The 24770-nt window shown below is 42.2% G+C and overlaps 1 protein-coding gene across 5 annotated transcripts; it reads right to left on the bottom strand.

Moving 5' to 3' along the window:
- Positions 1 to 1756: 1756 nt before the first annotated feature.
- LOC101174032 (NLR family CARD domain-containing protein 3) lies at positions 1757 to 24615 on the bottom strand. Of its 5 annotated transcripts, none has more exons than XM_023959407.1 (13): positions 24508 to 24615; positions 21422 to 22621; positions 17106 to 17247; positions 16895 to 17011; positions 16103 to 16219; positions 15719 to 15816; positions 13832 to 15641; positions 13590 to 13766; positions 11424 to 11579; positions 11027 to 11197; positions 3504 to 3677; positions 3375 to 3421; positions 1757 to 3061 (listed from the first exon to the last, which is right to left on the bottom strand). In XM_023959407.1, the coding sequence occupies exons 3-13, from the start codon at positions 17231 to 17233 to the stop codon at positions 2502 to 2504; spliced, it is 3555 nt and encodes a 1184-aa protein (XP_023815175.1). In that variant the 5' UTR covers positions 17234 to 17247; positions 21422 to 22621; positions 24508 to 24615; the 3' UTR covers positions 1757 to 2501. The 5 variants fall into 5 exon arrangements, with proteins under 5 accessions (XP_023815175.1, XP_011478895.2, XP_023815177.1 ...); XM_011480593.3 differs by lacking the exon at positions 24508 to 24615 and having other exon boundaries at positions 1757 to 2762; positions 2853 to 3061; positions 21422 to 23029; XM_023959409.1 differs by lacking the exon at positions 24508 to 24615 and having other exon boundaries at positions 21422 to 21587; positions 22096 to 23026.
- Positions 24616 to 24770: the final 155 nt, after the last annotated feature.

The raw sequence follows: 24770 nt of genomic DNA, 5'->3' as shown, positions 1-24770 counted from the left end.
GCTTTTTTATTTAAAAAAAGGAAAATAAAAAAACAAAAAAAGGAAAATAAGCCTTAAATGTGAATTGTTAGCAATTACAAAACTTACACAGCAATGAAATACTCTATTACAAAAGGACTCAGTTACTCAAAAGGAAGTCATAATGTGGATTTAAGTAAAAACAAACAGAGATCCCATCTGTTGAACCTGCAGAGAAGTCCTCAGGTGAGCCGCGGCGGGAAATGTGACTCAGGCAGGTGAGACATTGAGGGGAGGAGCTTCACTTCCACTCATTTATTCAGTCTCAGTTTTTTATTAACAGAAAAATGTAACTGTCTAACTAGAAGGAGCTGCATTTCCAGAAAAACATGCAGGGTTGAATATATATATATATATATATATATGGCTGTCCTTCGTTGTCGAAGTTGACTGTCTTGAGTCTGAGGATTAAAAATGACAGGCTCTCATGTGGGCTGCAAGTCCAGCACGGGATCTGCAGAAGCGATCACATTTGAAGCATTTGAAATCGGTTGAAGTTGCTACGGAGTGACGCCGGTAATGTGCCTGTTGGTATTCACGTTGGCGTTGGTCTTCAATGGTTGTCATGGCTTCCTTTAAAGTTTCACGCCATTTGGATTTTTGTAGGGCTTCTTCTTCCCAGTTGAAGTGTGGGATGCCTGCTCTCTTCATGTGTCGCTTTAGCACATCTTTATAGCGTAGTTCTGTCCACTGCGGCTCCTTTTTCCTTGAGAAAGTTCTGAGTAGAATACTGCTTTGGGTAATCTATTGTTGGGTTGTGTCGGATGAGGGACATCCGACACACGTGTGTTATTAGGGCATCAACGCTAACTGTGTTGGCACGTCTCAAAACCTCAACATCTGGGATACGATCTTGCCACTTGATTTTGAGAATGAAGCGAAGGTGGCGAAGCTGAAGTCGTGTTAGAGCCTTGATATGTCTGCGGTAGAGTGTGGTGCACTCGACGGAGTATTGCAAACTGGGGATGACTGCGGCTGCATATACCTTCACTTTGGTACTAGTACTGATGTCATTTCCAGTAGAACATGCAGGGTTGAATGTTATATTGCTGAATGAAAATGAAACCTAAAGGGTAGTAATTGGCAAAATAAAATAAAACAACGATCAAAGTTGACAGTAAATAAAGTAAAAACAGCATAATAACAGAACAGACATGTTTGGGAAAAATTCCAGAGCCGGTTATCGAACCAGCGACCTCATACACCAAGGATTCCCCATGTATTTCAATGGAGGCTGAAATCCTGGAAATCCTGGAATATTTGGAAAAGTTCAAGGATTTGAAGGACCAAAAGTCTCAGCTGGAAAAAGATGAAAGAGCTGAACATTTTAATAGTTAAATGGTTAAAATAGATGAACAATTGAAGGAGGAGTTAAGCAGCACAAACTGGTGGAAGATACTAGAATAAAGAAAGAGAAACAGGAAAACAATGGTTGGTTGAAAACTTTATAGGATTCTACCCAGTATATCTAAAATACGCCCCCTAGTGGTCCTAGTTACTTCCTGCACTATAGAAATCCTTCATTGATGGAATCCATCACCTGATGTTCTTGTGATTCTGATTTACTAATCTGTCGTAGCTTTCACTGGGACCTTCAGAGTAAAGGTCAGAGTTAGTGTTTGGAGGGCACAGATGTGTTTCTGATCCTCTTTTGGTGAATGAGGGACTTTCCTCATCTTTGCAAGAATTTGTGAGAAAAGTTTCCCAAAAAAGGGAACTCCAGAAAAAAAAAAGACACTTTCCCCGCCTCTGTTTTATTTTCAGTCAGAACACAGAACTTTGACACAAATCATCATAAAAACGTAAAAACAAAATATAAATATTTTCCAAATGGATATTTAGTAAAACCTGACAATAATAAATATTTTCAGTCAGGATGATAATAGACCCCCCCCCCCCCCCATTATCCTTATGCAACAGTGTTTCCCTTTTACTGAAATGACCTTCATTAAGACGCAACAGCAGCAGCATCAAAACAATTGCATCTCCCCCTTAATCAGGACGGAATGTCGTCTTCCTGCTGCAGAGGCAATGGGCAAGTTCTTTCGCGGTCCGCCGTCCTCCCTGGAGGAGCTGAAGTCCTGCTGGAACTGAAATGCGATGAAAGCTTTTTTTGAGCACGGTAACAGAAAACCCGCTGGATTTGCACTTTACCCAGAGAGTATGACACAAGGAGGAACACAAAGTCAAATAACACACAAACAATGTTTTCAGGACCACGCCTCCCAGAGGTTGCCCACAGGTCAAGCTCGTTTTCAAGACATGGTGGCGTAAAAATCCTTGTGCAGTCCACAGGATGTTGGGGGGGAGGGGGGGGAGGAAACATTAAAAAGGTGTACGTCCCGTCTTACTGACCATTTCTCATCCGCAGACAGCTTGTATCCACCCGTAAAGACGGTTACGGCGAAGGCTTTAGCGTGTAGCGAGTCTCTAGCTCAAGGCTGAGTGTGAGTCTGCCGGTTCCTCGTGTTCTGGGTTTTCTTCTACAGAGAGCAAAGACGCACCGAGGAGGCGACAGGTAAACCCGACCAGGTCCACAACCCAAAACCAGCCCTCAGGGGCTCCGTGAAGGTGGTGCTGAAGGTGTGGAGGTGGGTCAGCATGTCTGAAGACACTCTATAGAAGGACAGAGTACCGGCGGGATGGTCCAAGTACACGGCTACTCTGTGAGGGCCGGAGGAGGAAGAGGAGGAGGATGAAGGGACGGCCTTGCCTTTCTTGTTGTGCCACACAGAGTAGCTGCCCTGGGAGAAGTACAGAGTCCAGGACTGAGTGTTCCCGCCGAACCATTCGTGGTTCCCCTCTCCTCCCCTCACGGTTCCTCTGTAACTCACAGACACGTGAACGCCACCCGTCAGCTCCGCCTCCCAGTAACAGCGACCAGCCAGAGTGTTCCCACACAGCAGCTGATGGCTCTTGAGGAAGCGGTCCGGGTGGTCGGGGTACGGCTGCTCCTCCTCCACAAATGTCACCCCCCTTTGGTCCTCAGACAGTTTCAGGTTCTTGTGGACTGTGTTTGGGTCGAAGCTGAGTTCACAGACGTCTGAGGGGCAGAACAAAGCAGGAAATCCTCCGTGACTCAGCACTTTCAGATTAAACGTTTTTAGATTGATTTGCTTGAGTTTTTATCTACAGAGCCTTTCAGGAAAACAGATGCTTTGGTCAGATTGTTGCATTCAACAGTGATAATGGCATCAGTTTTGAGCTTAAGTCATATAATCACACGGTGCACCCCAGGGCACAGTGCCCGGGCCCCCATTTAAGCTGTTTTGGCTGTGAAACTGAATCTATGACCAAATGATATGTAAATAGAATTAAAAAAAAATCAGAAAACTTTGTGCGTTTTAAACTCTTACATTTCTTCAATCCTGGTCTTAACCACTGGACTCCGGCCGGCTCCAACCTGAAAAACGTTTCATTGTGTATCACCATGGAGACGATATTCCTTTTCATGTTTTTGCTTTATTGGATGACATTCTTTGAACCTGAGCGCCTCCAGCTTGCAGTTCGGATCCTCCCGTTTGGCGGACAGAAGCTTGGTTCCCAGGGCTCCTGGACAGTTGTAGCTCAGGTCCAGCTCCTTCAGATGGGACGGGTTGGAGCTCAGGGCTGCATCCAGACAAACACAGCCGTTCTCTGAGACCTGGCAGCCCGACAGCCTGCAGATACCAACGGATGTTCAGTCTCCTCTATCAAAGCCAATGTGGTGGAAAAACAAGATGAAACCAGGAGGAGCTGCATTTCCAGAAGAAACTGCAGGGTTGATGCTATACTGCTGAATGAAAATGAAACTTAAAGGGTAATAATTGGCAAAAATAAAACTTAATGAATAAAGAAATAATCAAAGTTTACCTTAAATAAAGTGACAATAACAAAAAAGATATTCTTGTGAAAGATGCAAGTGCTGGGTATTGAACCAGTAAAGTTGTGCTCCAATGCTCACGTGTCACGCCATGACGCCACCAACCAGCTTCAGTGGGCGGGGCATATAACAGCTGTTTTTGATCATTTAGTGTTGCAGCAACTCTACGGCTCTGCGACTCTCTGGCATCCAGAATGATGTAAAAGAAAAGTAAAACTAACATCTTGACACAAAATATATCTTTAAAAAGCCCACAAAAATACCTACGTTCTCTATATTTCTTACTGGAATTGATTTGACATTCTAGACGTGAGGGAGCTTTGTTTGTAAAAGTTGAAGGCTTTTTTCCTCCGTCCACCGGCACAGCGTGTGATGTCATGCCAGAGAGAGGGGAAATTGTCGAAAAGAAATCAAAGTTTGAAGTCCATTTGTGAAAAAACTGTCCAGAGTCCAAAGCGTTGTGAGCATTACGATGTTTTACTGGTCTCTCTAGCTGAAAGAATGCCAGAACAAGAAGCTCCCAAACACGGTGAACTTTGGTGAAAATGTCAGAAGCCTCTCCCATTGAAACCCATTATAAGGATGAAATTACCACAAAGTTTAGAGGTTTTGATTCAAAAATTAAAGCATATTTTAAAAATCTGAAAGAAGTGGAATCAGTTTAAAGTCGTAGTTTGATTTGTGTCTCTAACTAAAATTATGATGTATTTGAAATGGTTAAAAGAAGCAAAAGCTTTCAAGGATTCCCCATGTGTTTCAATGGAGGCAAAATCCTGGAATATCTGGAAAAGTTCAAGGATTTGAAGGAGCAAAAGTCATAGCTGGAAAAAGCTGAAAGAGCTGAACATTTGAATAGTTGAATGGTTAAAATAGATGAAACATGAGGGGCGCTGTGGAGCGTTGAACATGTGAGACGTGTTCGCTGCAGCTCCTCAAGAATGTGACTTTATTCATATGTTACACCTTTTTTTTTAATCATTTGCACGGCGTCACAATTTAAAGGTGACTTCTGAAGCCAAGTCTCGTTTTTTCCGCTCCGAAAATCCGGCTGAATCATGGCATCTCGAGGGAAATCCGAGACGGGGAAATCAGGCCGCAACAAACCTCCAGCCTCACCTGAGCTGCCCACCGACCCCGCCTCGGATGCTAGCGATCGTATGCTAGCACGCATGGAGGTAATGATGGAAAACATGCGGGCGGGAATAGTCAAAGAGTTTGAGCAGATTGTATCTGGTGCAGTTAAAAAAGAAATTACAGCTGCGTTTGGACCGTTGGAAGCCAAAATCACGGCGCAAAACGAGACTATTAAGAGCCTTGAGCAAACTGCTAATGACCACGACAGCCAGCTAACTAGCCTACAGGCTACTGTAGCATCGCTAACAGACAGAGTCGGGAGTCTGTCACAGAAATGCGAAGATTTGGAAGGACGCTCCAGGCGGAATAACATACGGGTGGTCGGCGTGCCTGAAGGATCTGAAGGTTCACGTGTTACTGACTTTGTCGCCACACTGCTTCAAGATTTGCTGAGTTTGGACAGTAAACCAGTTCTGGATTTGGCTCATCGCACTCTCGGCGCCAGACCCCGGGATGGAGATCATCCGCGCCCATTCATCGCACGAGTCAACCTTTTCCAACAACGCAACGAAATCCTGCGCAAGGCCGGGGCATCTGCCCCTCTCCTTTACCAAGGAAAAAGGGTGATGATTTTCCCGGATTTTACGGCCACCGTGTCTAAGAAGAGGGCAGCGTTTGCTAAGGTGAAAAAGGAGCTGCGCTCGTGTCCAGGTGTGAAGTTTGGACTTTTCTATCCTGCTGTGCTGCGCATCACTCTCTCCAGTGGTCAACATCACAGATTTGAGGACCCAGTGCTTGCCATGGAATTTGTGGAGAAACATCTGAAAAAAGTGGTGGCTCCAGACTCGGTTTGATTCTAATTTCACTACGAGACTTCAAAGTTATTCTGATTACATTTGTGTAATTCTGTTTGCCTAAACGCTTACGGTGCTTGTTGGTACCCTTGTTTGCAACAAAAGATGATGGTTTCAATACATAACTTTGGTTTAGGAAAAGAATGTGTGTATATATGTATGTGTGTATGTATATATATATGTATATGCGTGTATGTATATATATATATGTATATATATATTTGTGTGTATATAGAAAATAAATAAATAATAATAATGATAATAATGATTGACATGAATGCATGTCATAGTATATTTTAACTTTTTATTTCACTAATACAAATTTGTTTTTTACCACCTTCTCCCTTATTGTTTTTATTTTTGAAGATTATATTTAACAGTTAGTTTTTGTTACGCTAGAACTTTTTTATATATAACTATGCTCACATAAGAAATAGGGGAGGGGTGAGAAAGGAAAAGGTTATTGCTGATGAGTGAATGATCCTTTGCACTAGTTAAGCGCTGACTTTTTTGTATATTCTGTAGATATAAAAAAGGTGTGTTTTTATTCTTCAATAGTCACATTCCCAGTGGAGGGTTTGGTTTTAACACCTCTACTACAGTCTAGTTCAGAAGTTGGAATATGTGGGGAGGGGGTGGGGGGGTTCTCGCGCATTCCGTTTGGGGGAATGCTTCAGCGACTTTTTTGGGGTTTTGTTTTTTACTAGCAGGTTTCATTTTGTTTTTGTTTGTTTTGTTTTTTTCACTTCATGGTTGTATTTTCACTTCTCTCCGACTGCACCCCTCTTTCTATCTTTCTTTTTACTTGTTTACAAGATGTCCAGACATGTTTGCCTTGCCAATCCTGGGTGTTAAACTAAATGGTCTATTGCTATGCTGTCAACAATAGGAAAGGACCTCCGGTTCATCAGCTTTAATTGCAAAGGGCTTAATAATCCTGTGAAGCGCAGTAAAGTACTTCATCATCTACAACAACTGGGGTCTCAAGTTGCATTTCTACAAGAGACCCATCTAAGAACCGTCGATCATTTGAAGCTGAAAAAAAGCTGGGTGGGCCAAGTCTATCACTCATCCTTTTTGGGTAAAGCTAGAGGAACCGCCATTCTTGTTCACAAATCTGTTCCCTTTGTCTCTGAACAGGTCGTCTCAGATACAAATGGCAGGTATATCATTGTCACTGGTATACTTCAGGGTTTAAAAGTTGCACTGGTGAATGTTTACGCACCCAACAGCGACGACAATGTTTTTTTTAAACGTTTATTTTCTATTTTGCCAGATCTATCTTCCCACCATCTAATTCTAGGGGGTGACCTCAATTGCTGGCTTGATCCTGAGTTAGATCGATCCTCCATAAAACCAGCTGCACTTTCACGGTCTGCCAAAACAATTACAGCTTTCATGCAGGAATTTGCGGCTACTGATTGCTGGCGTTTTTTTAATCCTTCCAAACGTGAGTATTCCTTTTTTTCGCCAGTGCATCGTACGTATACTCGTATTGATTTATTTTTAGTTGACAATAGATTGCTCCCGTCAATATCTAGGTGTAGGTATGATGCTATTGTCTTGTCTGATCATGCCCCCCTTTTAATGGACATAAAATTTAGCACCCTAAATTCAGAACGTCCACCATGGCGGCTTAATGTTCGTCTGTTGGCCAATGAAAATTTTGTCAGTTTTGTCTCTGGGCAGATTGACTTCTTCTTAAGTACCAACCAAACTCCGGGGGTCTCTGCCTCTCTCCTCTGGGAATCCCTCAAGGCTTTTATTAGAGGGGAGATAATCTCTTATATTCACTATGAACAAAAATTGAGGCGTGACAAAATGAATAACTTGAGACAGCAAATATTACAGCTGGATGCTATGTATGCAGTCTCGCCTTCTCCAAATATTTATAAAGAGCGTCTCTCTCTTCAAGCTGAATTTGACACCCTTATGACATATCGTACTACTGAGCTAATGCTTCAGTCCAGTACCCAGTTTTTTGAACATGGTGATAAAGCAAGCAAACTTTTGGCACACCAAATTAGACAGGTCTCAGCCTCGCGGCAAATTTCAAAAATTCAGACCCCTTGCGGTGTTACTACAGAGCCCTCTCAGATTAACCAAACCTTTAAAGAATTTTATGAAACATTATACACGTCTGAAGCTACTCCATCAGATGGGGACCTTGACTATTTTTTTTCAACATTGAAAATTACTACCGTCGATCAGGAAGATGCCAATACTTTGGGCAGGACCATTTCATTGTCAGAAATTAGTACTGCAATTCTGTCTCTCCAAGCAGGTAAATGTCCAGGCCCTGATGGCTATCCTTCAGAGTTTTATAAGAAGTTCATAGATAAGTTAGCTCCGTTGTTATTAGACATGTATAATGAGGCATACTCTGAGGGGATGCTACCTCAGACACTTAACCAAGCCATTATTTCTCTGATTTTGAAGAAGGAAAAAGACCCCCTCTCTTGCTCCTCCTACCGACCCATAAGCCTGCTAAATGTGGACTTCAAAATCTTATCAAAAATTCTTTCCATCCGACTGGAAACAATCTTACCTAAAATCATCAACCCTGATCAGACTGGGTTTATCCGCAATAGACATTCTTTCTTCAACTTGAGGAGACTCTTTAATATAACGTATAATAACTCAAACAGCAACACACAGGAAGCCATAATATCGTTAGACGCTGAAAAGGCTTTTGATAGGGTAGAGTGGGCTTATCTATTTCATACAGTTAGGAGATTTGGTTTGGGAGATAACTTCTTATGCTGGATCAAACTTTTATATGCTAATCCATTGGCTGCCGTTAGAACCAATAGCACTCAGTCCACTTACTTTTCACTTCACCGTTCAACCAGACAGGGCTGTCCTCTAAGTCCACTTTTGTTTGCTCTAGCGATAGAACCCTTGGCTATTGCTATTCGCAATAACTTGAACATTAAAGGAGTGCATCGATATGGGGTGGAGGCAAAGGTCTCATTGTATGCAGATGACCTACTTCTCTATGTCTCTGACATCAACCGGTCAATACCTGTGATATTGAGTGTGCTATCTGATTTTAGGAAGCTATCAGGATATAAACTTAATTTGAGCAAAAGTGAAATTTTCCCCCTGGACCCGCGTATTAATGCATCTTCCCTGCAAAATTTCCCTTTTAAAGTGGCAAATGACAGCTTTTTACATCTTGGCGTTCAAGTGACAAAAAAACCACAAGACTTATTTGGAGCAAACTTTATCCCTCTTTTGTCAAAAACGAAAGAAGATTTTGAACGCTGGTCTTTGCTTAAGTTATCTTTAGTGGCACGCATTAATTGTGTCAAGATGAACATATTGCCTCGCTTTCTGTATCTGTTTCAGTGCTTACCTATTTTTTTGACTAGCTCCTTTTTCTCCCAAGTTGATTCTCTTGTGTCCGAATTTCTTTGGGATAAAAAAAATTCACGACTGTCAAAGCACTATTTACAGAGGCCCAAAGTGCTTGGAGGAATGGCCCTGCCTAATTTTAGGTATTACTATTGGGCATCCAACATAAGAATTTTTAAATATTGGTTACAATCCAGAGCTTCTCCCACCTTAGACTGGTTAACCATGGAGTTGAACTCGGTAAAGCCAGTGTCTCTCAATGCGCTGTTATATTCTCCTATACATTTCCCAGTAAGAGAACATTCTAAGAACTATATAGTTAAAACATCTCTTAAGATTCTGACTCAATTTAAGCGTTTTTTTGGATTACAAATCTACTCGCATAAAGCACCTTTAGCAGCTAATCCTTTCTTTACGCCATCTCTTGTTGACAACGTCTTCTTAAAATGGGCCGATCTTGGTTTACGGACCTTTAAAGATCTGTTCATTGATGATGTTTTTGCCTCTTTCCAACAATTATCAGAAAGATTCTCCCTCCCAAAGCAACATTTTTTCAGATATTTACAAGCCCGCAGTTTTGTTATTAGTACTTTTCCTTCATTTCCTAATTTATCTGAAACCTCGACCATGGATTCTTTGCTCTTGCCTTCTTCTTCTTTGAAAGGGTCCATTTCTCTTATTTACAATCAGATATCAGCTATCCGGTCGAAAACTCTGGACACTATAAAAGCTCTTTGGGAAGATGATCTAGGAGAAACTTTCTCTGACAGCGTATGGTCTCAGATTCTGATGAGAGTACACAAATCTTCAATATGCGCGAGGCACGGTCTTATGCAGTGCAAACTGGTCCATCGCGTTTATTTTACAAAATTCCGTTTATCTAAAATATTCCCTAATATTTCTCCAGCATGTGATAGATGCCACCAATGTCCAGGAAACCTTATTCATACGTTCTGGCTTTGCCCCAAGCTCCTGGGTTATTGGACTGAAGTTTTTTCAGTGATATCACGCGTTATTGAGAGGAACGTGAGCCCAAACCCTCTGAGTGCCTTATTTGGAATTTTTTCAGGGCCACCTTCCCTATCAAAATCTCAAAAGGACTCCCTCGCCTTTATGACTCTTCTTGCAAGGAGAGTAATTCTATTAAAGTGGAAATCACCACACTCCCCATCATCTTCGCAGTGGCTCAATGATGTTCTGTACTTCATCAAGTTGGAAAAGATAAGGATGACATTGAATGGGTTCTCTGATAAATTTGAACAAAGGTGGCGTCCATTATTCCAAACGACACAGCAAATACAATTCTACTCTTTTCCAGACTAAGTCACTTCTTCTGGGGGCTCCCTTTTATCTGATTCCATCTCATGGATTGGTTTACTTCTTGCTTATTTTAATTTACTCTTCTGAGAAATCTGGGCATGTGTTAAATTATAATTGTTGGAATCTATTATATTTTCTGAAGCTTTAATAGAGAGGGTTGGTGCGGTTTTGTGTTTCTCTTCTTATTTTTATTTTTCTCTTGATTTTTGGTGTTTTTGTTTTGTTTTTAGTTTTTTTATTTTATTTAACTTATATATAAAAAAAGAATATTGTGCAAAAGTACTTTTATTTCGACTGGTGTCTGTGAATTGATGGACATTTTGTACAATTTCTGCATAAAACAAATAAAGTTTGGAAAAAAAAAAAATAATGAAAAAAAAAAAAAAAAAAATAGATGAAACATTGTAGGAGGAGTTAAGCGGCAAAAAATGAAGGAAGATACTAGAATAAAGAAAGAGAAACAGGAAAAAAATGGTTGGTTGAAAACTTTATAACATTCAACCAACTAGAAGAAAGGATTTGTGAAGTCTGTGGTTTTCACCTGAGAGATTCCAGCCGACAGTCCAGAGTCTTCAGTGCGGCAGACAGATGCTTCACGCCAGCATCCAGCAGGTCGTTGTTGCTCAGGTCCAGGTCCGTCAGAGAGGAGGAAGAGCTCAAGACTGCAGACAGAAGCTCGCAGCTTTCCTCTGAAAGACCGCAGCACTGCAGTCTGAGGAGAAGCAGGAGGAAACCTGCATTACGGGAGGGAAAGGAAAACCTTTTCTTGTCTCCTAACAAAGAGACAAACTGTGAGCCAAACAGAATAATCTCAGAGCAGAAATGTTCTGAAAAATACGTAGAAATTCCATCATAGAACTGCTTTCATGGTCACTTAAAGGACGTTTAAGAATCCTGCAGCTCTGGACCTTCTTGCGGGACACTGACCGCTTTCTCACCTGAGAGTCTCCAGGTGACACTGTGGACCTTGGAGTCCGGCCGACAGCAGCTCCACTGAAGCCTGCAGCGGGTTGTTGCTCAGGTCCAAATCCCTCAGGCGTGTCTGGAGGTGGAAACACTGCAGGCTTTTCTCAGAGAGCAAACAGCCGCTCAGCCTGGAGAGACAGGAGGTCTGCATGAAGACGAGTTCTCCTGGCTTCACCTCTGAGAGGTTCCAGCTGTACTTCACTCAGTGTTCTGGCATCCATAATGAAGGAACATGAAGGAGTTCAGACTGAGAAAATATCCAAGTGACGCCGGTTCAAATCCCCTTTGTGCGACTTTACGACGACACCCCTGAAACTCGTCCTGATTTTTGATTAGATCAATCGTTAAATGTAATGATTGAAAGTCAAACTGTTATTTGGTGTTTCAGAAGCTGTGGCCTGACGTCACAATCTCAGCAGACGTCCTAAGAATGTTCCAGAACCGAGCGGGGTTTGCTCAGAGGAAAGGTCCAGAACTCATCCTGCATCTTTCCTGCAGTCTGGTCTGATTTACAGGAAACGTTTGGTTGAAGCCGCCGCCGCCGCCGCCAACAAAGGCTCAGCCAGTTCTTAGCCCAGAGGTTCACTTATTTTTCCACTCTGCACTAGTTTTTACATGCTGTGTAATAAACACATGAAATTATGTTTGTTTAAGTAAAGTTTTTCTACTGACTTAGAGAAACACCACAACACAGTGACCGTTCATTTCATGGTAAAAATCCAGGCGCCCTAAGAGTTTCCACGCCGCCTCAGCATGCGACATGAGGCGGCGAGGAAACTCTTAGGGCGCCATTGTTTGCTAACAATTCCCCCAGTGAGAAGCAGCGCTCCGTGGAAAAGCTTCAGACGAGGGTTCAAATCCAGCCTTTGAACAAACATTTCTACCAATGTATGTTTGTTTGTTTTTTAAATATGTCCTCTTTTTACTTTATTTTCATTTTTAAACCCTGATATTTTAAGTATCCAAATTTCAATTTGATTTGTATTTAATCATTTGGTAGTCTTTTTTAAATGTAGTTTCTTTTACTTTTAGTTTGAAATTTTTTTATCCTCCCTTTTTTATTTAACTTTCTTTGTTTTTATTTTTCGGCTGCAACCCAAAATAAACACAAAAAAGTCAAACCACTTTTATTATTCCAGAAAGAAATTGATCTTGGGTTTTCCGGCAGATCACAGCAGAACTGGGACTGCAGTCAGAGGAGGCTGGACAGTTCCCTTCTGAAAAAGCGTCTTTGGTCGGACTGCTTTTTCTGTTAGAGCTGCTACTGAGTGGAACCTCACACCCGTAACTATCAGAAATCAAAACACATATCATTTATTCAAGACACAATTAAAGAAATGGCTCATTGACACTCAGAGCTGTCAACACTGAGTAAACCTCCTCTCACCGATCCTCGCTACTATCTTGTCTTTTATGTGTGCATATGTTCTTCTATGTGTCTGATTTTGGATTGTTTTATCACCAATTTGTTTTTAGGGTAACTGCTAATTGTATTGAATGCATTGTTTAATATATGTAAGTAATACTATGTAAATATATAATTTTATTTTGATCTTTTAGGGTGATTTTAACATCTACTCAGGGACTACAGATGAAAAATAGCCCTTTGGCTAACTCTGGCATATTGACAGAAATGTTTATTAATATGCACTGTCCCCTATATTAAATAAATAAATAAATCTCAGCAGGAAAGGAAAATCTGGATCTGGATTCAAGCGGAGCGGAGCACCAACAAACAGTAGAGGTTCATCATCTAAGTACTACTGAAGGAGGGTGGCCCCCCCAGCGGTGCCCCGCCCCATGTCCATCCTGACGCAGGAATCAGGAAACTTTATTGTCATTTTATCATGATAAAACGAAATTAGGCTCTCTGGTCCCGGGCCAGCCGTTTACATTCAGACATAATAAATATAGTATCAATAATGATATCAGACTGTTACGGAGTATTGCACAGAAGTATTTTTCAATTGCACAGTAACGCTGGTAGTATCGGTGAGACTGACCATAGAGTCTGTTAACAAAGCGTAGTCATCGAAAGCAGTCCTGTTAACGGTGTTGGTACCGGGAGCATGAGAGGCCGCTGCACTCCTGCGCGCCGCCATTGTTAAATTGGTACCACCTGGCTCTGCAGCACTGACCTGAGAGTCTCCAGAACACAGTTTGGACTCTGCAGTCCTCCCCAGAGCAGCTCCAGTCCTCCAGACTCCTGCAGGCCGTTGTTACTCAGATCCAGATCTCTGAGGCTGCAGAACCGGGAGGTGAGAACCGACGCCAGAGCCTCACAGCTCCTCTCCGTGAGGCTGCAGAAGCTCAGACTGAAAGAGATCCACAGTCAATTATTGTGTTTCTACGTCTGAAGACCGTGAGTGAGTCTCCTTACACAGCTTTGCTGGACGCTTTGACCACTGGCATCAGCCTGAGAAGAACGTCTTCGAGGGTGGAGAACTTCTGCACGTCAAACACGTCCAGGTCTTCCTCGGATGACAGTAGGAGGAAGACCAGAGCCTGAAACTGAGCAGAGGACAGTTTTTCTGCGTGGAGATGACCGGATGTCAGAACCTCCTGGATCTTCTTCAGCAGAGAATCGTCGTTCAGCTCGTTCAGACAGTGGAACAGGTTGATGCTCTTCTCCGTCGACAGCTCTTCCTCTGTGATCTTCTTGTGGATGTGCATCAGTGTTTCCTGGTTGCTCTGTGAGCTGCTGCCTCCTTCTGTCAGGAGACCCTGCAGGAGCTTCTGGTTGGTCTGCAGAGAAAGACCAAGGAGGAAGCGCAGGAACAAGTCCAGGTGTCCATTTGGACTCTGCAGAGCTGCGTCCACAGCATACTTGTGAAGATGATGAAGGTTCGGTTTGATAAAACGCTTCGAAAACTGTCTGGTCAAGAAAGATGTTTGCGTTTCCTTCAGCAGGTTGACTCCAGAATTGATGAAGGTCTGATGGACATGAAGAGCAGCCAGAAACTCCTGAACGCTCAGGTGGACAAAGCTGAACATCTTATCTTGATGCAGTGCCGTTTCCTTTTTGAAGATCTGAGTGAACACTCCTGAGTACAACGATGCTGCTGAGATGTCGATGCCACACTCTGTCAGGTCGCATTCATAGAAGATCAGGTTTCCTTTCTGCAGCTGCTCAAAAGCCAGTTTGGCTAAAGACTCCACCATCTCTCGGTTCTGCTCAGTCCAGTGTGGGTCGGCCTCGGTTCCTCCATCGTACTTCCTCTTCTTCTGCTTGGTCTGAACCACCAGGTAGTGGACGTACATCTCCGTCAGGCTCCTGGGCAGCTCTCCGGCCTCTCTGCTCCTCAGCACGTCCTCCAGAACCGTGGCGGTGACCCAGCAGAAGACCGGGATGTGGCACATGACGTGGAGGCTCCGGGAAGTCCTGATGTGGGAGAGGATCCGCTCCGTCTGCTCCTCACCTCTGAATCTCCTCCTGAAGTACTCCTCCTTCTGAGGGTCGGCAAAACCTCGGACTTCTGTCACCAGGTCCACAAACTCAGCCGGAACCTGACTGGCTGCAGCCGGTCTGGAGGTGATCCAGATGCGAGCGGACGGAAGCAGCTTCCCACTGATCAGGTTGGTCAGCAGAACCTCCACCAAGGAGGCCTCCGTGACCTCAGACAGGACCGGGTTGTTGCGGAAGTCCAGAGGAAGTCGACACTCATCCAGACCGTCGAAGATGAAGAGAACCTGGAACGGATCAAAGGCCGAGATCCCTGCTTCTTTGGTTTCTACAAAGAAGTGATGAACCAGACCCACCAAGCTGAACTTTCTGCCCTGCAGCACATTCAGCTCCCTGAAGGTGAACGGAAACAGGAACTGGATCTTCTGGCTGGTTCTGCCTTCAGCCCAGTCCAGAGTGAACTTCTGCGTTAAGCTGGTCTTCCCGATGCCGGCCACGCCCTTCGTCAGCACCGTTCTGATTGGTTCAGGCTTCTCAGGTGTTGCTTGGAAGAAATCTTCTTCTCTGATGGTTCTTTCCGGCCTGTCCGCTCTTCTGGTTGCGACCTCGATCTGCCTGAACTCGTGCTCTTCTCCGAGCTCTCCAGCCCCCCCCTCGGTGATGTGGAGCTCTGTGTAGGTCTCGTGCAGAGGAGAGCTTCCTGCGTGAGCCACGCCTTCCAGCACACTCTGGACGTTGGTCTTCAACCAGGTCCTCAGTCGCTGCTCGCAGACGGAAGCTCGATGCTCTGGGGAAGAAAAAACGTTTTTAGAAGCCAACGAAGCTTTCAGAGAAACCTCTGGCTCTTCCTGAAAGTCCTCTCACTTTCCAGCGGATGATGGTCCATCTGCTTTGAGTCCAGACATGTTTGTTGTTCTTTTGTCGTCTGGTCACCTCCAGCTGCTGCGCCTTCGTCTTCAACGCTGAAAACATCCATCATCGGCATCAGTTTCAAAGATCTGTGTTTGCAGTAAATCTCTTCTGTTTGGTAATTGATACAAACTTTACTGGCAAAGTGAAACATCAACACAAAAGAAGTGACTTCCTTCCTTCAAGTTTTTTTAATACATTTTAGCATCTTCAGACCTTTTTTAAGGGTTTGTTCTGGGTTAGTGTTAGTTTGTTCAAAAACCTCAAAATAATGAAGAACTTTATGACGTAACAGTTCAGAGGATTAACTTTCGACTAAAACTTTGAGTTTCCACTCACAGCGATCGATCTGGAAAGGTTCTGTGGTTCCCAAAGGCGAGAGGGGGCTTCATCGACTGGTTACTCCTGAGAGACCAACATCCGGACTCAGAGGACTTTGGACCCGGATGCTGGATCCTGAAACCAAACACACCAACATGCTGAGACAAAACCCTCCTCTCACTTTCACCTCCCTGAGCGATTGACCTATAACCTCTTAAGGCTAAAGCTAATATTCAAGCTAACCCTCCACACACGTAGTCCCAGGGCTCCAGCTGAGCAGAATTAACCACTGTGGTAATGGAACCGGAAGGTAAAGTCCGCGCATGTGGACCCAGGTCTGAGGAGGTTAAGGTAGCCGTCATTGACGTACTGTCAGCACAAATGTCTCACAGTAGGGATGCACGATATGAGGAAAAGTCGGATATGCCAGATTACTGATTCATTTTGCGATGAGGACATAACTTACGATACATGAACAAATACGAAAACAACCGAAAACATAATTTCCATTTGACTGCAACAGTTTAATTTAAATAATTAACCCTCGTCTACACATCTAACATAAAAAGGCTCCATCCAACTGTTCATCACCGTGAAGGCGTCCATCTGATTGGTCAAATGCATAAGGTTGTTTTTTTTGATCCGTTAAATACTTCAAGCTGCCATAGGATTGTTTTGGCACATCTAAGGTAACCATTTATTGCAGTCTATGCCGTCTTTTGCGATGTGCGTGTTGCACAGCTGGATATTATGATATCCATAAGTTTGCGATTTACTGTGGAGGCCGATCTCAAAGTGAATAAAACTCACAGGGATTCATCTGGAAAAGTTTTTTGGCCCCCAAAGGCGAGGGGGGGCTCCATCGACTGGTTACTCCTGAGAGACCAACATCCGGACTCAGAGGACTTTGGACCCGGATGCTGGATCCTGAAACCAGAAGACATGCTGGGATAAAACTCCAGGGTCTCTAAAAAGACGCCGTCAGAACAAACCATGACTGGAATCATCCAAAGGTTCTCACCAGAGTTTGGGTTCAGGTTCATCAGCAGGAGAGGCGGGGCTTCTGCTGTGTGTTGGCCCATGGTGCATTGCTGTAAATGGATTATGATGTTTGACGGGAAACGTCTGCCTGCGGGTCACGACCTGCATCCTGTTACTCTGATCTATGAGGGACAGTAAAGGCAACATTCAAGGGTCATCTGTGAGGAGAACATGAGAGGAGATCTGCTGAACACATGTTGGTTCTGCAGGACAGAACTTTTCATGCTGTTCTAAGACCCAAACAAGGTCACTGAACAGTGAACTTCCCCCTAAAACCTAAATATTAGCCTAAAATCATAGCAGAGGTGATGCTTACAGATTAACTCTTGTGATGTCTTAGATGACCCCCCCCCCCCCCCCCTTCCATTGAGGTGTTCTCCCTACCATGACAAAGGTGGATAAAGGTGGAAAGATTTCATGTAATCCATGGACACCAGTGAAGATCACAAATCATTGAAGAAAAAAGGTTCAGAGCACTGTCTAGTGGGTCTAGATGACCCAACTCCCTACGTTAAAGTGCCTAAGATAGCACTTTAACCTTTTTCTGAAGGATTTAATTATGTCCATTTGAAACTGGATGTAAACATTGGTTCACGTATGTAAATTAACAATGGTTAAACATTCCTACATGTGTGCTTGATTTATTGCTTTTCAAGCAATAAATCAAGCTCTACTTATACTTTAGTTAATGATCACTGTATTTAATTAAGCAAATGTGATTTAAGTGACGACCTTGTTTTGGGTTTTTTTCTGTCTTTTTAATCTATGCATTTCATCATTTCTGTAATGAGTTTCATAAATGTGTGTAAATTCTTTATTGCTTTGACTACAATGCTTGAAATCAATCAATCAATCAATCAAAATAAATCAATCAATCACGTGTGTGGCTGGTTTGGATTTCCTCTTTTAGGAAAATCCTTAAGTTTTATTGAAGATCGTGCGCAGAATAAAGCTTTGGGCCGAACTTTAAGACATACAAATGAAAGCGGCGTGCTGCGTTGTGTGACCCGCAGGCGCAGCCCCCCCCCCATGTTTGACCCGCCCTCACCCTCCCCTTCTGCCAGCCTGGTCAGACCTTCATGTGACAAACTGATTTAAAAATAAAACAAACTTTCAGAAGAATCTACAAAAGTACATTTTTGGCAGCTGAGGTTTATTGTTAACCACACCAACATTCCTAATATGGTCATATCGTGTGTTAAATTGTTTAGTTCAGCTTGAGCCAAAGATTCATGTGTGACATTTTCACAATATTCCAACATGTTTTCCTAAGAGTTTGATGAATAGACCACCAGTATCATAGAACAGCGTGGATTCATAAATACTTATTTATTATTTTTATATTATATATTTATATATATATTTATATATATTTATTATTAGGCTTTTTCTTTGGCAAATGTTTTGTGTTTAAAAAAACGTGACAGGTTTTTTTGTGTTTAAATAAGTGTTACTGAGAACGTTTCCAAATGGCATTAAAATCCAGGACGCTGTGTCGTCTTTTCGGGGTCGGAGGTCGGAGGGGATTCAGACACAGCTCAGGCTGGATTATTAGCTTAAAGGTTGTAAACGTTGAAAAAATGATGTTCAGCAATAACTTATAAATGTTGCAGCAGAAAAGTTGAATGTGGCTGAACATTTTTGAAACTGATGGTTTTTAGGACATGTAGACAATCAAAACCCAGTTTTAAGTCTTTGCATTTGTTTTTTTCAGCGTCTGCAGCCACTGTAACATGTGAGGCCGTTGCATAAGAGCCAGCTGTGAAGAGGCCGCCCACACTGTCACAAGACACGGCGGCGTGGGACGGCCTCCGCCGGAGCTTGTTTGTCATCAGAGTACAACATGTGACTTCTATTCATGGAAAATGAATCAGGAAATACGATTACAAAAGACCAACAGTTTTAGGTATTTTAGCAGTAAAAAAGGATGAACTCAGCAAAATAAACATATAGAACAATAAATGTTTGAACATATAAAATGTAGTATTTCCTCTAATTGTAAGCTGATGCACATAGCGTAGAACGGTCTGCTTTGGATTTTCTCTTTTGGGTTTTTGTGGTATTTGAGGCTTTTGTATTTTTGGTTTTGGACATTTGAACAACAGCATCATTTATTTTTTCTATTATTTTAGTATCTTTATTTTAGTATCTTTAGCTTTATTGCTATTTTGAATTTCTGGAAGGTGATTTACCAAATTTGCATTTTTGAACTTTATGAAAATCCTGAAAGATCATTTTTCTGTAAACTTAATGTATAGAAATAAAAGGAAGCCTTTTTATATTCTATACATTAGGTTAAGTAGTGAAGGAATTCTGACACAACCACAGAGTTTTCCCGTTTTATTTATATTACTCTTAATTTTAGTTTCTATATTGATTTGTTTCCTTGTCTATAACTTGTTTTTATATGTTCTATAATATTGAATTTTTCTGCATTGACTTGCATGACCATATTCACCACTTAAAGGTAGTTTAACTCTTTAGCCCCAGAGCTTTAGCTGTGATCCTCGTAAATCAGCCGATTCTGTCGTGAAGAAAAGCAGCTTCACGATGTTACGCAACACTTTACGTACAGAAAAGACTGCTTCTCTGCGTCAGAATTATGTTAATAGTGTAAAAGAGTTTTGTTACGTCAAAGATCGTCTTATTTCGTTATTGCCACTGACAGGTCTGGCTCTAAAAGGTTAAACCAGTTTCATAATTTTCATCCACATTTAGATGAGCACAATTATCAGCTTTTTAAAGCACATATGTTCATTTTTCTTTGTATCTTTTTTATTTGGTTTTGGTATTTAAAACAAGCAAACAAACAAAAACACATTTGACTCTTCACTCACAAACATTAACCTACTCTTGAACTCTTTAAATGAAAAACATGTAAAATGTCAAAAACATGAAAAAAAACTGCTAATTCGCTCAGTTTTCAGTTCAGAATAAACTTCTGGTAACAAACACTTTTGTTTTCTTAAGTTCTGCCAAACTGGTTTGCAGTTTTCCTGAAAAATCTACATCTGATGGAAGAATGACAGATCTGTCGACCAATCAGAAGCCAGGAGAGATGGAATTTACAAGCAAAATACTTTATAACCAATAAAGTGAAAGAAATCTCATTCAAACTAATCCATAAATTCTATCCATCCCAACTATATCTGCAAAGGTTCAAAGAAGATATTGATGTAAGCTGTTCTTTTTGTCAAGAACACCCTGAAGATGCTGTACATTTATTTTGGTTGTGTCCCTTTTCCACTACTCTCTGGTCTAAAGTTTGTCATTTCATTTCCGCCCACACTGACCCTGACTTTCGCCTGTACTTAGAAAATGTTATGTTTGGCATCACCCACTGTCCATCTCATAAAAAAGAACAGTTGTACTTCATTAACCTTTAGTTGTTTTTATGCAAATGGCACATTCATAAATCAAAAGTTACGAATCATACCCCACATTTCTCAATCTTTATCAATGAGTTCAAACAATACATTAAGACAATAAGAAACTCTGCTAATAAGAAAGCCATCAAAACATTTGATCAGTGTGTCAGTTTCAATATAACTGCGTAAAATGTTTTTAACCCCCTGGCTTGTTCCTTCGTTGTTGCTGTTTAACATTGTTTTGTATTGAATTTTTACCTTCAATAAAGTTTGAAGAAAAAAATAGGGATCAAAGGGGCTGCTGGGATATCTCACACCCAGAATGCTTTGCTTTCCTTTGGCTGAACAATGCTCCTATTGTTGCTGCTGGAGTCAGCAGAGAGCCTGTTTGAGGAGCCAGAGCCCTTTGGTTGTGATGTCAACAGAAACATGTGCTGCTCTGTTTGGGTTAGACGTCTGCTGTTTTTCTGGTCTTTAGTATCACTACCACAAAAAAAAAAAGTAGTAGTACCAAAGCTCGTTCCAGGTGTTAGATGTACCTGCTGAACAGTTCAGAACTTGGAATGATGGTGTCAAAGAAAAAGAGCATCTCAGGTTGTCCCTTTTTCAAGCTAATTTGACCCTTCTTACCTTACAACATGTTTAAATTTGTCTTCCATTTTTTACTCCTAGTTTCAGGTTTAGGATTTTAAAAGTTAGATTCAAAATAATTTCAATGCCTTTGTAGTCGTTTGACCAAATCAAGCCCCTATTTCCTCGTTGGCATTCCTAGCATTATCTACTATTTTCGACCAACCACAACTATTTTCCTCTGTCGTGCTAATTGTTGGCTAAATTAGCATTCTATGGTTAACGAAGCTTTTGTACGAGTCCCTTTAGCATATTTAAAAACATTTGTAGCTGTCAGTATGTCATAAGGAATCCTCACCTTGTGGATAGCGTGCTGTTCGTCCCTCAGCTCTGAGTCTGTATCTGCCCTAATACAGGAAGTTGTGAGTTTTACTTACAGCTGTTGCGAAATGTTCTTCTTGTTCAGAGGCATCTTGGCTGTGCAGAAACATGCAGAGGAGCCGGAGCCAAAACGTTCAGCTGAACTGCAGAGAAAGGAAGAAAAATGAAGAAAAGAAGCACGGCAGCAACAACTGAAACCCAATGCTGGGGGTAGAGGGGGTGCAACATGATGTAACTTGATGCAAACGTCTGGAAAGGTGAGTTCCTGGCCCTCCCATACTACCTGGAGAACTGGGTGGGGCCATGAAAGAATAAAAATGAGATAAAAAAATAAGAGAGAAAAGCCGACAAAGAAAAAACATGATGATCAATTGAGGAAATAAATAAATAAATTACACCTTAAAAATAAAGGACACCCCCCACCCCCAATCAGGCTTTATTTGCTTTAGACTAGTAGGGATCTTTGGTGGAAGCAACCACCAATTTTGATTGTGTCTCCTCTCAGTACATACTATACACACTAAACACCAACATGCTCTCACAAAGGGCCCTGTGGTCGACACGTTTGGGCCATCAGACTCCGATGTTAAAGAATGGGGGGGGTCTGTCTCGCCCGGTCGCCGAATTTACTTGCACATCTTAAGTACACACACAGCGAGAGGGGGATGGTCACGTTGTTCGCTGTCTCCCGTCCCTGGTCCTCAGGCTCCAGTTCGGTGGTGGTGGTCCGGTGTGTGAGGGTGGTTTGCCTGTCATGCCGGCAGATAAACAGCCGCTTCGGTATGGGGAAGCAGCAAGCTCAAGCATCCTAAATCATATGATATTTTTCTTATTTTCATCGAGACAACAATAAATCGATCATTCTTGTTTTTATTTTTCCCCTCTTGAGTCACAGAGACACGGAGGTAGCCGCGGAAATCCGCTTTGACATGGAGACATGATTACCAATGCTTTTGTAGAGCTTTTTAAAATAAAACAATCTGATCTGATCTGATTGAAATCACAGATAGAATTATTCTGATTGTTGTGTTCTCATACTTCCCTTCCCTGTGTCTTCCTGGAATGCTGCGGTCACTTGTGGCGTGCTCTTGTAATCGCCTTCGCTGAGGTTTCATCATTAAAGCAGAAGGATCTTCAGATTAGGGAAAGTTCTCATCATGACTTTCAGGGGCTGAAGCTGTGGAAGGAAGAAGTCTGTCATTGTTTTACATCGTCATTCACACCGTGATGAAACTGCTTAGTCATGTCAGCTGGACTTCATGGAAGGGTTTGGTTCCTCATCAGAGGATGAAGAAACACTTCAACCAGATGGCCAAGATCGTTGTAGTACACTGAAATAGACTACTTTGTGTGGAGGGTTAGCACTTTATTCTTCTCTTACAGATCGACACTTTTATGTAAGTATTGATGCATGCTCTTCTAGAATCTTTTAAATGAAATTTGGGGTTCCCCCAGGGTCAATTTTAGGTCCTACACTTTTTAATTTATAGATGTTTCCTCTTGGGGACGTCATCGGGAGGCAAGGCGTTGACTTTCACAGCTATGCTGATGATTCACCACTTTACATCGCCGTGTCTCTCAAATTGTATTGTAGATAGAAAGTCAGAGGCAGAAAATGAGATCATGAGATCGTTCAAAGATTCTCCCGGAACCGGCAGCTTCTCTCCCGTTTGTGTGACAGCCGCTTCTGTGTGTTTCTGTGAGTTCGTTTAAATGTGAAAGAAATTCACAGATTCAGACTTCTGGCCTCAATAACTCTTCTGATACACGTTCAAATGTCACAGCAAGTATCTCAATCATTTTGTGTTAATACAGGGAGTGAAATACAAATGCATTTCTAAAGAAAAAAGGTAGTTTTTTTCTGCCTTTTAATGAAAAGTGTTCTCTTCCAGCAGGAAATACACACTTTGCAGTGAACAGGCTGCCAAGGGACCGTCAACAAAGTGCAAACTCAGAGACAAAAAAGATTTTGTAAAAATCAACCAAACTTATAATGTCATAGAAACACAGCAGAAGCGGCTGACATACAGACGGCTCCCAGACAGAGTGGGAGAGAAGCTGCCGGTACCGGGAGAATCTTTGAATGGAGACGTGAACACCAATGTTTTAGCCCAGTGGAATTTTCAGAATAAAAGTAAAGCAACTTCCGTTGCAGATATACTTCCGTTTTGAGTTAAAGTGTCGTGTTGTGAGTTAATTTTTTTTAGCATTGTGATGGACTGTATTGTGTTATTTTGTGTGCTGTTGTGGCCTTTCTGGGCCACCGTACTTAACCTGTAAACGAAAGAAGAGAGAAAACAATGGCAAACTCTAACCTAACATAGACAGGAGAAAACACAAGATGGCCACAGCTTCACTTTAAAATATAACGCCGAACAAGAGACCACACAGAGTGAGATCAAAACACAAAACACCACAAAGTAGAACACAAGTGTGGAGAAGAGAGACGAGCGGAACTGGAGGCCTGCAGCAGCAGAGCTCACTTCTGAAGGCCTGGAGGTCAGCTGCCTCCATCAGCTGTGGACGCCACCTCTCCACCTCCATACCTGAAAATGATCCGACACAGATCCACAACACAGAACAGAGGGTCCACTCTGACAGAAACAAAATACACAAAACACAGACATGAAATACGGCCACAGCCACGACAGGAACAGACTCTGTTCTGGAGCGGAAATGACATCATCGTAACGTCTGTCAGTCGTGTCCCACTAGCCCCGCCCCCACGTAACAAATGAAAAGTCTGAACTGTAAAGAGGTAGAGAAATAAAACTGGTCAATAGGAAACCGCAGCTAAAACCTTTTACGCTGTCTGTAAATCAAGTTCTTTAATTTTACTCTTTTTTTCTCCAAAATTTGTAACATTTCTTTGATGTTTACAAAGTATACTTTTGAGTTTTAAACCGTTTTAAAAATTGTAACTTTAAAAAAATGTAATTAAAAAACCAAAAAGTAATTCACTGGTCCTGAAAAACACCCTAGAAAGCAGTAATGAGAATATTTGAATCACCTCTACTCACTGCTGGAACCTCTAAATTTAAGTTATAGTCAGAGCGGCCCCACCTGAAACCTTCATCCTTTCATGAGTTCTCCCCATCAGCAGCAGCCCTCACGCAGATCAGATCAGATCAGATCAGATCAGATCAGATCAGATCAGATCAGTTCTACCTGTTGTCTTTGGCTGAAGGCTACAAAGGAATTCCAGTGATCTTTCTCTTCGCAGGTTTGGTTCCTGGGTTTCCTACTCATCCCTTTCAGGTGAAAAGGTTCTTTGTGTTGATGTGCCGCCCCCTGGTGGACACAGAATGAGCCGCCGGCAGGTGAAA

Source organism: Oryzias latipes, chromosome 10 (assembly GCF_002234675.1).
Source record: "Oryzias latipes chromosome 10, ASM223467v1".
Taxonomy (NCBI): domain Eukaryota; kingdom Metazoa; phylum Chordata; class Actinopteri; order Beloniformes; family Adrianichthyidae; genus Oryzias; species Oryzias latipes.
This window is presented reverse-complemented; position numbering and strand designations above follow the sequence as displayed.

Bases quoted from the DNA above. Each gene is read 5' to 3' on its own strand.
- LOC101174032 (XM_023959407.1), bottom strand. From the start codon at position 17,233: ATGCAGGTCGTGACCCGCAGGCAGACGTTTCCCGTCAAACATCATAAT. The intron at 15,817-16,102 runs GTGAGTGGAAAC...GGATGTTTTCAG, and splicing joins ACCTTTCCAGATCGATCGCT to CGTTGAAGACGAAGGCGCAG. The intron at 15,642-15,718 runs GTGAGAGGACTT...TTTCTTCCCCAG, and splicing joins GGACCATCATCCGCTGGAAA to AGCATCGAGCTTCCGTCTGC.